At 42.6% G+C, this 13,966-nt stretch overlaps 1 protein-coding gene across 1 annotated transcript in view; it reads left to right on the plus strand.

Annotated features, from left to right (window-relative positions):
* LOC101098007 (beta-galactosidase-1-like protein 2) overlaps window positions 1-11,325 on the plus strand; it is a 52,644-nt gene extending 41,319 nt beyond the window's left edge. The window contains exons 13-19 of the mRNA XM_023239701.2: window positions 4,635-4,781; window positions 7,257-7,328; window positions 7,841-7,928; window positions 8,592-8,679; window positions 9,041-9,152; window positions 10,124-10,240; window positions 10,349-11,325. Of these exons, the coding sequence (XP_023095469.2) occupies window positions 4,635-4,781; window positions 7,257-7,328; window positions 7,841-7,928; window positions 8,592-8,679; window positions 9,041-9,152; window positions 10,124-10,240; window positions 10,349-10,546 (822 nt within the window). The 3' untranslated portion in view covers window positions 10,547-11,325. The remainder of the gene's footprint in view (window positions 1-4,634; window positions 4,782-7,256; window positions 7,329-7,840; window positions 7,929-8,591; window positions 8,680-9,040; window positions 9,153-10,123; window positions 10,241-10,348) is intronic.
* Window positions 11,326-13,966: the final 2,641 nt, after the last annotated feature.

The following is a 13,966-nucleotide window of genomic DNA, read 5'->3' on the forward strand; positions in this document are numbered from 1 at the left end:
ACAGTGCATGAAAGTTACTTTTTCTCCACATCTTTGCCAACACTTGCTATTTTTTATCTTTTTGATATTAGCCATTCTGACTGGTGTGAGGTGACATTTCATTGTGGTTTTGATTTGCATTTCCTTGGTGATTAGTGACATTTAGAACTTTTTAATGTGTGTATTGACCATTGGTATTTCTTTTTTGGAAAAAATGTCTATTTAGGTCCTCTGCCTATTTTTTTTTTTGATTATTTGTTTTTTATGGTATTAGTTCTTTATGTGTTTTGGATACTAACCCTTTATTGGATATATAATTTGCAAATACTTTCTCCAAATCAGTAGGTTGCCTTCTCATTTTGTTGATGGTTTCCTTTGCTGTGCAGAAGCTTTTAGTTTGATGTAGTCCCAATTGTTTATTTTTGCTTTTGTTTCCCTTGCCTGGGGAAACAGATCCAAAGAAAGATTGCTAAGGGTGATGTCCAAGGGTTTATGGCCTGTGTTTTCTTTTAGGAGTGTTATAGTTTGAGGTCTCACATTGAGGTCTTTAATCAATAAATTTTAAGTTTATTTTTGTGTTAAACATGGTCCAGTTTCATTCTTTTTGTGTGTAGCTATCCTCCCCAACACCATTTATTTTTTTTAATGTAATTAATTAATTAACATTTAAGTTAGCATATACTGCAATGATGATTTCAGGAGTAGATTCCAGTGATTCATCCCGTATGTGTAACACCCAGTACTCATCCAAACAAGTGTCTTCCTTAATGCCCCTTACCCATTTAGTCCACCCCCCCACACAATACCTTCAGCAACCCTCAGTTTGCTCTCTGTATTTAAAAGTCTCTTATGTTTTGTCCCCTTCCTTGTTTTTATATTATTTTTGCTTCCCTTCCCTTATGTTCATCTGTTTTGGATCTTAAATTCCACATATGAGTCAATTTATATGATATTTGTCTTTCTCTGACTAATTTCACTTAGCATAATACCCTCTAGTTCCAGCCACAATGAGAAATACTCCATTGTGTATATATACACCACATTTTCTTTATCTTTCCATACTTTGGCTATTGTTGATAGCACTGCTATAAACATTGAGGTGCATGTGCCCCTTTGAAATAGCACACCTGTATCCCTTGGATAAATACCTAGTAACCTCATCACCATTTATTGAAGAGACTCTTCCCCATTGTATTATTGCCTCCTTTGTAATAGATTAATTGTCTTATTGTGGGCAAGATTGACTCTCTCCTCCTCAGGCCAGAAGTTGCTTTGAAGGGACACTGGTGTAGGCCAGAGCTGCCCAGAAAGTATGTAGTGGGGCAGTTGTCACTCTGAGGGGACTCTGGTCCCAACTGAGGCTGTGCTTTGGGACCTGCTTTGGAAGGGTGCCTGCCAAAGCTGGTCTGTAGGAGAAATCCAGGGTGGATCAAAAGGTGCTAGTAAGGTAGATGGATAATGTCAGAACTGGCTTGCTTAGAAGGACCAGGAAAATGGCTCCTATCAGTGCTTCTGTTCTGGGAGAAATCACCTACAGATCTCTGACCCTCCTGAGGCACATGCCCTAAAATCAAACAATAAATCTCCTTTTGCATAACCCAGCTGCTTTTCAAACTGCTGCCTCTGTGCTGAGTCTTGGACCAAGTGATACATCATTCTAGCTCTTTAATGGCAGACACTTTGTTTCCTATAGCCCTGTGATTCTCCTGCAGTTAGGCCCTGCGTGACTTTCAAAGCAGATGTCTTCCTGGTATAGGTCTACAGGACTAAAGGTGCCTGATGTAGGGCTTGATCCCCTCATCCCTCAGGGATGAGGAGTAATACTGTAATACTCCTGTAATTGCCTGTAATACTCCCCCTGCTTATGAGATGGTGTGCCAGGGGTTTGGTTCCGTTGCATCTTGGCCTCCTCTTTATGTTTCTAGCTATGGAACATCAGTTTTGCCAGTCTTTTGTTTTCAGAATGAGCTGTACAATGTTCACCTGTAGCCTTGATGTATCTGTGGTAGGAGATGAGGTCAGAATCTTTATCTGCCATCATGTTTCCAAGATCCTCCTGAAAACTCGCCCTTCTCTCTTTTTTTTTAACGCATTTAACATATTTCTACCTCATTGCAGTCATTCCTTTTTTCCCCCCAATGGAAAGATCATTTAATGTTTTGACCCCAATCCATGGATAGATATAAGCAAGTTACAATATTCCCTAAGGCTTAAGATAACAATGTTACCCTTGAATTACACAATTTTTATAGCTAGTTTTTGACCATGGATAATTTATGGATTCTGAATATTATAACCAGAGCCTAGCCTAAAAATCATAGGGTATTGCAAAAAAGATGCATATTGGGTTGATCTGCAATCATTAGAAAGTTAAGGGGTGTTTTCTTTCATTAGCATTGTTGCGAGTAGTTTCTTCTTCCACTGGTATTGCTAAAAATTGCTGTTTAAAATTTTCTATGCACCACTAATTTAAGACAACTATGCTAGATTAAGTTGTTTCATACTAGTTCATTTAGAGCTTCCATTTGCACTCCTCAAAGGTTTTATGTATTTCTCAAATGCTTCATGACTCATTAATTTATCCAGTTCTGAAGGATTATTGAGTGTTACCTTGATCACTACATAACCATCTTTGAAACAAGATTTGTTGACAAATCCTGGATTTTCTGCAAGACTTCATTAATTTCAGTTACTTCTCCTGTTAGAGGAGAATAGAGTTCACTAGCAGTTTTCACACTTTCCAAAGCACCAAACTTCTCTTGTTTGTTCAATTTTGTCCCAACTCAGACACACTACAGTAAACAACATCTCCTAAAGCTTCCTGTACAAAATTGCTGATTCCCACTGTTCCAATACCATTTTCTGTTGTTATCCATTCACATTTCTGTGAATTTACTCTTGGAAAGCAGAGCGGGTGCCTGCACTCAGCCCCTGGCCCATGGCAGGCAGGGCATGGCAGGTACAGAGAGGGTTTCCAGGCTGCAGGCCGCATGCTCTGCACCGCTCCTAGTGCCCTGTGCCTGCAGTCATTCCTTTTGATACTCAAATTGTCCCATCTCCTTTAGGCTGGCTCCTTTGCCCTCTTGACAGGAGTCCAATAGCTTTGGATATCTTCTTTGCATTTTGGTCCCCCAGGATGTTTCAGGCTGTGTGGCTCCACAGACTTGAGTATTTCTCCAAGGCAGTCTGAAGGGCCATGTTTTTATACTGAGAAACTTGAACATTTCCCTGAAAGTTGTAGGAAGCTATTTTATTTTATTAAAAAACTTCTAATGTTAATTTATTTTTGAGAGAAAGAGAGAGAGAGAGAGAGAGAGCAAGCGAGCATGAGCTGGGGAGGGGCAGAGAGAGAGAGAGGGAGAAACAGAATCTAAAACAGGCTTCAGGCTCTGAGCTGTCAGCACAGAGCCCAAAGCGGGGCTCAAACTTGGGAAGGGAGAGATCATAACCTGAACCAAAGTCAGGCACTCAACCAACTGAGCCACCCAGGTACCCCTGTAGGAAGCTATTTTAAAACTTGGTAATTTGATGACCAGCTTTGCATTTCAGAATGATATCTTTGGTAGCTCTATGGGGGAGGGAGTAGACTGAGGCCCTGTCAGAACACTGAAATTGAGTAGAAATCTACAAAAGTGGAGTTTAGATAATGGGAGTGAAGGATTAGATATTTTGAGTCAGACTCTAAAAGAGGTGATGACTCGTTGATGGGAGATATTGGAGAGGAAGAAGAGGGGGAGACATTGTTCATGCTTTTTACCTTCTTGACTGGGTGGTTGGTGTTGCTCTTTTGGGAAAGGAAAAAGAGTAGGATGGGTCAGTGTGGTGAATACAGTTTGGGAGATACTGTGTTAGAATCATCTAAGCATTTTCAGATGAGGAAGTCCAGGGGTGCCTGGATGGCTCAGTTGGTAAAGCATGTGACTCAATCTTGGGGTTATGGGTTCGGGCACCATTTTGGATATATAGATTACATTAAAAAAACATTCACTTAAAAAAAATTTCCAGATAGAGAAATCCAACAGATGTGGGGGTTAATAGACATTAAGTGCTTTAGGTCAGTGTTAGATAAGCAGATTCATGAATAGAATAGTCATAGTCAGACCATGGGTTAGGATAATTTCTCTTAAGTAGGCTTCACGCCCAGCGTTGGAGCCCAATGTGGGGTTTGAATACACCTGAGATCAAGACCTGAGCTGAGGTCAAGAGCCAGAGGCTTAACCAAGGGAGCCACACAGGCGCCCCAGGATGATTTATCTTAGTGTATGAAGGTACAAGAGGAGAAGGCCAAGGGTAGACAGAATCTGGACCTGGAATGGAGTTCCTGAAATCTGGAGTCTAGTCCAGACTCTATTATGAATTGTTGAGCAAGTTCAACAGATCAGTCTCTTTCCTTGATTTCAGCTTTTCCATCTGAAAAATAAGAATACATTACTGTCTAGCACATGCAGAAATATATGATGCTGGTTTGGAAAACAAAAGGGCATTTATATGTGACACTTAAGCATGATTATCATTACATATTCCTTTGTTATACTCCTGTCCTTGAGACTCTTGGGGTGATTCCTTTGGAGAAGTGGGCTTTGGGTTCAGGTTTCTGAAATTTTTCTCTCCAACCTGATCATGCAGCCTGGTTTTTGTTCCTGTTTCTGCCACAGGCCATCAGCTCTGTCAAGCCCATTTGCATGGAGAAGCTGTCTGTGAACCAGGGGAATGGTCAGTCCTCTGGGTACATACTTTATGAGGTTATGATCTCCACTGGTGGCCTCCTTACCACAAAGAATCATGTTCAAGACCGAGGTCAGGTAGGGGCCAGTGGATGGGTCCCCCAGTGACATTTCTCTGCTGGTAAAATCCAGTGGTGTGGCTAAGGTGAATTTCTAAATGATAGTCAAATCTTTTTGACCTTCAAAAAATCATCACTATTTCTTAACCTCTGTCGCTTCAGTGAAATGTTTGATATGTAAGCTACCGCTGTCATAGGTCTAAGATATGTAAACATTCCCAGGGTGGGAGTACTCATTGAACCCTTATAGGAGTTGATGGGATTCTTTAAGGAGACTTGGGAGGAGCTTCAGAAGTCCCAGTTCTTATTGTACAGCAATCCCTACATTTAAATAACACATTAAAATTGGCTCTTCTCATTTAATTCACAAAACACTCATCTAAGATATTTATTACAAATGACACGTCAGAGAAGTTTAATGGTTGTTGACTAGAAAACAGCAGAGCTTAGTGGAAAGGCTTCAACATTGCACTCCAAGTTAAGAGCTGGCGGAGTTTCCTCAGGTCTTGGTGAAATTCTCCTTCTCTTACCACCTCTGTGCCATTTGTGTCATCTTTTTCCAAAGGTGCTGGTCCTCCTGAAGGTGACACCCTTCCCTCCTTCACCTGAGCTGCAGACCCAGATTCCCTGTTTGCTGAACATTTTTCTTCACTTAGATATTATGTGTCATTGACTTTTCAAACTCCTCACGTCCAGCACCAGATTCATTACCCTCCTCATCCTGTGCTCCTTACATCAGTCCACAGACTTGTAGCCTCCCAAACTGAAAATGCTGCTTCCTTCATTCTCTCTTTATACCTTGTTCTCACCTGGCTCCTGCATGGTGCAGTATTACTCAGTGGGTCTTTCTTTCTTCTTTCTTTCTTTCTTTCTTTCTTTCTTTCTTTCTTTCTTTCTTTCTTTCTTTCTTCTTTTTCTTTCCTTCTTTCTTCCTTCCTTCTTTCCTTCCTTCCAAGTTTATTTATTTTGGGTGGGGGAAGGACAGAGAGTGAGGGAGACAGGATCCCAAGCAGGCTCTGCAGAGCCCTACTTGGGGCTTGAACTCAAGCACTGCAAGATCATGACCTGAGCCAAAATCAGGAGTTGGATGCTTAACCACCTGAGCCACCCAGGCAGCCCTCAGTGGGTCTTCTTTCAAACTCCATGCTGACATTGCCTTAGAAGCACCCTTGTATCTTTCCTATACTACCATTAGAGCCTCATAACTCTATTTCAGATAGCTCACTTTTCCCCTCTTCCTTGCTAAATCCCTCCCTCACAGTGCCACCCATTTCCTTCCCAAGGTAAAATCCTCAGCATTCCACCTGTCCCGCCTACAGTCTTCCATTGATTTTCCCAGTCACTTGCCCATATGTTTGTAAATAGCCTGTACTCTGCTGGGGGTCAGGACTTGTTACTGCCTCCTCTGTGCATCTGTGGCATTCTGTTCTTAGCTTCATGTTAGCTATTGTGAAGTGTTCTAATCATTTCTTTGTGTCGCTCTCCAAGTTTCTCAGTGGCTGGGGTTCTGTTTTAAGCTTGGTGACTCCTTGCCCAAGTTATTCAATAAATACTTACAGAGTATATACACCTTGTAATTAGACTCTAAATAGCTTAAAGAGTGAATTCTGTGTTCTGTATAGTATTAACATTTGTGTTTTTAATATTTGTGGATTCTAATTTTTATAGTTTCCTAGTCCAATTTCATTTGAAAATTATAACCTAACTCAAATAATCTCAGAGGAAAATTATGTATCCTTCTGTGGTCCTGCATGGCTAGAGCAGATTCTTGAGGGTGACTTCATCTGAATCTGAAGCAGTATAACAGGTAATAGAAAAGAAATGGAGTATGGAAACCAATTTGACAATAAATTTCATATATTAAAAAAAAAAAGAAATGGATGTACATCCAGATCATTCTTAAAATGAGAAATAGTGGTGGCAGAAGCCTTTCCAGATTAGGATCTGGGGAAACCTGGAAGATTGGATTTATTATGAGAATGAACCATGCAGGCCAGACAGGTGGATGCCTGCTGTACTTGTAGCCCCTGACTCACCTTAGGCCACCATTTCTTTTACTTTTTTTTAAGAGAGAGAAAGAGTGCTAGCCATAGAGCGGGAGAGAGACACAGAAAGAGAGAATCCCAAGCAGACTGTGTGGATCCATCCAGGTGACCCTGACCACCATTTCTTTCACAATATCCATTAATTCTATACCTTCCTTTTCTCCTCATTCCTTGAAGGTCTTTTGAGTTTCATTATTTCCCTCCTTACCCTGTAGTATAGCCAGGGCCCATATTTGGCACCAGGACATTTTTCTTTGGACTTTTCCTTATATATCTCATGGCTCTATTGCTTTGAATATGTTTTAGGTTTGTGAACTTGTAGTCACCTTGTAATATTATGGGAGACAAAGTTAATCATTCTCCTAGAACTTGCCTTCTTTGCTTTTCCAAGGATCATTTTGTCCCTTTTCTTATGAGGACCTAATAGTGCTCTTCTCTTTATTTGGCAGGTGTTTTTGAATGAGAATTATCTAGGGGTCCTGGACCATTTCACTAACCAGCTGACTATTCCCACCAAAATGGTATATAATCCAATGTTAATATAATCCATGGACTAATAGTTCAATGCCTGCCCAGGCCGCAGGCTCATTGTAAGCATGACCTGGCCCAGTGATAGCCTGTTTTCTCTTCCACTTTGGAATGTTCCTTGCATAAGAACTCACCAAGGATGAGGGAGAGTTGTATGTGTTTCTAAATTATAGGTATACATGCTTTGGGTGAACAGAACTTCACCACATTGGATATTTGCTGCTCAAAAAAACTCTAGGTTTGTTGCCAGCCTCAAGAGTCTCTTGTAAAATATCCAAGTGACTATTTTCTGAAAGGTTTGCTATGGGGTTGGGGGTGAGAGTGGGGGAATATGAAGAGCAGGAGCCCAAAGGTTTGCCTCTAGAGCTGGAGGTCTGCATGTTTCTGAGGTCTGCTGTCTGTCTGTCACCCTGCATATGACCTCATCTGAGTTTCAGAGGATTCTTAAGAGATCTACAGAAGAGTGCTTGAGTGGTACCCATTCTAACTGGTCTGTCTTGGACAGGACTACAAGGATATCCCAACACTGAGGATCCTGGTGGAGAATCAAGGCCGCCTTGCCTATGGGCAGGACATCAATAAGGAGAGAAAAGGTGGGCCCCCTTCCTTCCAAGGGTGGAGAAGGTTGAGACCTTAAGGCACTGAATTCCTGTCATTCTGAGGACAGTCATGGCCAAGTGCATGGTTTGGAAGACAGCAGGATTTCTCAGCCAATGAGACAGTCATGTGTAGAAACAATGATGAAGTCTTGCTTTGCTAGGAGAGGATGATGGTGCTTTCCCTTAAGTGTGTTCTCTCATTACCAAGCCAGAGGAAGTCTTTCCTCTTCCAGAAGGGTTTTAAGGAAAGCTGTAAAAAATATGATTAGAATCACTCACTGGGACCTTTGATTTTTTCCTTCCCTAGAGCTCAGTGTCTGCATGCTGGCCTCCCCCTGGGCTCCTGGACGCAGAGTCACACACACCTTCCTTCCCCTGCTCCAAGTGCTTTAAAGTACTTGGGAGTTAAAGGCAGCCTGAACTGCTGTGCTGGCCAGACCTGGCAGGAAGTGCAGTGACTTTGCACTGTTAATATAGGAGATACAGGTACACTTGTGTAACTGAAGGAAGAATTTATGTAGGATTTTGCAGAAATCTTCCATATGATGAGGCCAGGAAAGCATTCTCCTTCAGGCAGAGCCCTAGTCACAGCCTATTCACATCTCTGTTCACATCCCTGCTAGTCTTCTTTGCGTTCCCTTTATTCCCCTCCTACAGGATTAATTGGGGATATATATCTGAACAATTCTCCATTAAGAAGATTTAAAATCTACAGCCTGGATATGAAAACTAAATTTCTAAAAAGGTGGGTGCCAGACCATTGACTCAAGGTGATTAATCAAAGTTGTTTCCCATTTAGAGATGGAAAGAAGCTCTCTGAGCTTCTAGACTAACCTTCTTGGTTTTCAGATAAGAGAAGGCAAGATCCAGAGTGTTGAAGGAAATGACCCCAAGTTTCACAGTTGTCTGGGGCAGAGTGGTGACCATCCCTTCATTCACCTAACTCCTGGTCGGGTGGGTTTTTTCCTCCATCATGCCCCCTGAGAGGCATATGATTGTGCTATAAAGGGGATTCCAGGCTCAGGTAGAAAGGAGCCTTACCTCAAAAGTCACAACTGACATAAAGAAGGGCATGACCTTTCCACTGGTGTTTGACTCTCTCTTAGGGACCTTCCTAACATTTGGAAACCAGTCTCATTCAAACCTCGGGGCCCTGCCTTCTCCCTTGGTATCCTGCGAATGGGTAATTACCCCAAAGACACCTTCATAAAAATGGAGGTTAGTGATATTTCTCCCCTGCCTATGTTCTCCTACCCCCATCCCAAAGGAACATTTGAGAAAAAAGCTCCTTGGTGCATGGGCCCTGCTCTGTGAAAGGAAATGTAAGCTCTCTGGGACCTCAGCTACTCCATAGCCAGCTGGAGGCTGCCCCTCCCTGGTGTTGATGAGGGTGAGAGGTGGATACTTAACACATGTGACGGAGACATAAGTAGTGTGTTCTAGTGGGAACAGTTGTAGAATCCACTGCATGAAGAATTTGGTGAGCATGATCCACCTATCCCCAGACATAATCCAAGATGTTGAGTCCCTCAGCCCCTTCAGAACACACATCCAGTCTGTGGTGGGGATATTGAGATTCTAATGCACATTTACTGCCATCCTAAAATTCTACAACTCAAACTATGCTTTGGGCCCAGCATGTTTTGATGAATATCTGATGGTAAATGGAAATACCCTTCCCTGCCTTTGGGCAGATATAGGGAGATGAGTTAGAAATAAATGCCTTCCGGGGCGCCTGGGTGGCGCAGTCGGTTAAGCGTCCGACTTCAGCCAGGTCACGATCTCGCGGTCCGTGAGTTCGAGCCCCGCGTCAGGCTCTGGGCGGATGGCTCAGAGCCTGGAGCCTGTTTCCGATTCTGTGTCTCCCTCTCTCTCTGCCCCTCCCCCATTCATGCTCTGTCTCTCTCTGTTCCAAAAATAAATAAACATTGAAAAAAAAAGAAAAAAAAAAAGAAATAAATGCCTTCCTTCTTGAGGCTAGGTGTTGAGCCAACCCAGTCCAAGAGAAATATCATAGAACTGTCTGGGTAATCTTCTATATAAGGCCATGTGTGGTAATCCACTCTTTCTGAGTGTGTCTGTGACTAGGATCAGGTGTGTTTATGGTGTGTGTGTGTGTGTGTGCCTTCACCCTTGTGTCTTTACATTTAGAACTCAGATCTTGAATCCTCCATTCCAATCTTTTTCAGGGTTGGACGAAAGGTGTAATATTCATCAATGGACGAAATCTGGGGCGCTACTGGAATATAGGTCCCCAGGAGGCCCTTTACCTTCCAGGACCCTGGCTTCATCCTGGATCAAATGAGGTAAGCTCCCCCACTATACTCCCTCATCCCAGTCCATGTCATTTGCCTTTGCCTGAAAAGAGTCATAACTTGACTCTTATAGCCACCAAACCTCCTTCCTCTTGACAGATCATTGTGTTTGAAGAATTTAGACCTGGCCAAGAGATCCGGTTCACAAACATATCTCATCTAGGTATGGTATTCTGGAGGGTAAATTTACACCCTCTGAGATCATCCTTCTGGATCTTTCTAGCTGAGCTAGAGATAAAGAAGGCAGAATTTACTATCTTCCAGGAACCTGAACTCTTCCTCATTGCCTTTGCATGATAGACAGCTTTTCTCTTATACCTGGCATAGTCTGCTCATCACTTCCTGTTTCCAAATTCCTGACTAGCTGACTCCTCTAACAGTCTTAACCCAACTCCCTGGGCCTCCCTTTCTTCTACACATTTCCACAGTGCTTTCTGGATGCCTGCCTCATAGTAAACCAAGGTCCCAATGTTTTCTATTTCTTGCCTTTTCTGAAATATGTTTCCTATTACTCTCTCTTATGCTACCATGTTTGGTCATTCCAAGGCACTTTTCATAGTACTGCTTCTCAGGTTGCCACAGGGAGGGAACACACAGCCCAGTCACCACGACTAAGAAGGCTGCAGACCCTCTGTGCTTGCCCATAGTGGATGATTGGTGCCTGTGTGCCCAGCCTCCCTGATCCTTTTGTTGATAGCAGGGTCCTGATATTCTTTTGGAGAATCATCCATGCTCCCTTCATTAGAGTCTTTGTGGGACTGATAATCAACCTGCCCTTCATCCCCACCTGCAACTGTCCTTCCCTGCCAAGGGTGGGCATATGATATACAGGAGACCAATCAGATTTTATTTTCCAGGATATTGAATCTTGAGTGGTGTGACATAAAGTAGGAAATTGTGATGAGTTCCATCCCCGGGGATGTGAGTAACCTACCCATCCTGACACCTTGGTTGCTGGAACTAACCTGTCTTCTCAACTTACCCCAATTTCTGCTTTGGGCCCACCATCCACTTCCTAACTTGCCAGTACATTTCTTTTTTGGCATAGGTTAGGTAACCTTTTTCTGATGCTTATAACAAAATAAACCTACTCAGTGCACACTCTGTCATATTGCTTCAATAAAGGTTGTTCAACCACCAAATAAAATGCTAAAAAAATGAGAATATGGTCAGAATACTTGACCTCACAACTGTAAATCTGAAGCAAAAGTGATCTTTCAAGGAGATTAAATAAATGTAAATGTTAATACAGGAAATGATAGGCAGTTCATATACACTCTGAATTTGCAATGTTTATATAAAAAAGGTACTTTCCTTTTACCCTATGGTGCTTGATCCACATCACACCACTGGCTTTTTCATACTCAGGGGAAAGGCCTCCTTCTTTGACACGTATGACAACCAACTACCTGGTCCAGTGCTTCCTTATCACCTTATTATTCTTTACCCACCTCCTGGCTACCACCTTCGGTACCTGATTTGCAGTTCTTGATTCTGGGATAACCCAGTCCTCTGGGTGCTGTAACCCTTCTGAGGCACAGCAAAGGCACAGGGAACCATTTAGGTGTCAGTGGTAAATCAACTTTGTGGCACAGCCTGGGCAGGCAGAAGGGAGTTCTGTTGAGCTTCACTTTCTAAAGCCATGCAAATTCCAGCATGGTATAAACCAGCCCTGGGGTTAGTTGACAGGCTTTTTGGGAGCTTGGGAGAGTGGGCCACCACAGAGGTGAGCTGGCACTGCATCAAGGCTGCTGAGAAGACTTCCAACCCAAGACCAAAAGGAATCATAACCGGACTTCAGACCAGTTGTACAAGGAGCTGCATTCCTCCAAGAGTAAAGATCCTGAGTCCCTTCTGCATGTGCAAATGCCAGGAGAGCAGCAGCACCCAGGTGGACCAGGACTTCCACAGCCCAAAGAGGTTGAAGAGCATGAATTCCCTGCTTGGCCCTTCCTTCACTGTTCCGCCACACTGCCCCGTCTCTCAGTCCAAGCTGCCAAGGAGGAAACAGCAAGCTGGAATCAGGGATCCTTTCCTCTATCTCTTGCTTCCCCTCCCACCATCACCCAGAGCTGGAAAGCATCAGTGGTCCCATATCGAAGCCTCTGACTTCCATAGAGCATAAGCCTTAGTGTGGGCATCAACTGGAGGACTTGTTAAAACACAGATTGCTGGGCTCCATCCCCAGAATTTTTGGTTCAGTAAGTCTGGGGTGGGGCCTAAGGATTTGCATTTCTGCCAAGTTCCCAGGTGATATCAATATTACTGGTCTGAGGACCACATTTTGAGCTCTTTTATCATAGAGCAGGATGGATCTCAACCTGTCTCAACACTATTATTCTGTTGGGCCAGATAAGTCTGTGTGGTGGGGGCTGCCTGTGTATTGTAGGATGCTAAACAGTATCCCTGGTCTTTATGCACTAGATGCCTGTAACACAACCCCCCCAGTTATGACAACCAAAACATGTCCAGATACTGCCCAGTCTCCTCTGGGAGCAAAATCCCTCCAGGTGAGAAACCCTGCCATAGATCAAACCTGGTTCTCCTAGTCAGAAGTTATGTTTTTCCTACCTTACAGGAAAGCACTAGGAATTGGGGCCTTGGGGATCAACCCTTTATAAATAAAAGGCAAAGGTGACAGAATTTGGGAAATCCTCTCTTAAGACAGTAGTCCTATCAATGACTCTGTTTTTCTTCTGTATAATCCTAGTTCTGAATGACAGAAACAGCTTATTCTTTCTTTTTTGCACTGTTTTTGAAAGAAATTCCAATATTCTCACAGATAAATGGATTCCTAGAGTAAATTTCAGTTAAAGTCCTATATAGACTAGGGTGAAAAGAAAATCATGTTAAACTTTTACGGATATTACTCTATAAACATATAAACACAATATGGTGTGATGCTGTAAAAGGTACAGCTCATTACAGTTTCCTGGCCTTCATGATTCCTTAGTGTTCCAGGTAATGTAGAGAACACTCAGGCCAGTCAAATACTCTCACCTAGTCCATGATATCCTAGTTGAAGTAGCTTTAAGGCAATTTAATGTCTTGTTTTTCCCCTGATAATCATATGTTAGTGCCTCGGGTGAAATACTAGATTAACTATAGCCTAAATATAATTTCTCTACTCAAGTGAGTTGCAGTGTGAATATTTGTCCTTCTTTAACTGTTTTGTCTTTAGGGTCAATCTGTGTTAAGTATAGAGATACTCAAGCAAAATTTAATCAGATTGAATATTTTCACCTAGATTCTGCCAAAAAGGTCAACAGGGGCCCTGTTTTACAGGGGCAGGCTGAAGAGGTTGGGGCTTACAGAGAAGTCTGTTCTCTCTTGTATTATACAGAGGCATTTGCACAACAGCAGTATTTCTGTCCATAAGTTTTCTACCCTTCTAACCATAGGAACACAAATCTGGGAAGGAAGTGGAGAACGTGAAACCATTCTGTAATCTACTAAAAGCTTAGCTGGTTTTCTCCCTTTAATTTTTTTTTTTAATGCAACCTAAATTTGTACAGAATATGCAAGATTTGCTCACTTTTGACAAATGCATGGAAGGAAAGTTAAACAGCATGGGGGCCTGGAAGGTCTTTATGTTTGTTATCCTCTGTAACTTGATATTCCTCAGGGGATACTTGCTTTCCATTGCCATGTCAGTGTAACACTATCGACGTCCAGCCGATAACTGATTCACCATCCCTGGCTTACTAACATTTAGAT

Source organism: Felis catus, chromosome D1 (assembly GCF_018350175.1).
Source record: "Felis catus isolate Fca126 chromosome D1, F.catus_Fca126_mat1.0, whole genome shotgun sequence".
NCBI lineage: Eukaryota > Metazoa > Chordata > Mammalia > Carnivora > Felidae > Felis > Felis catus.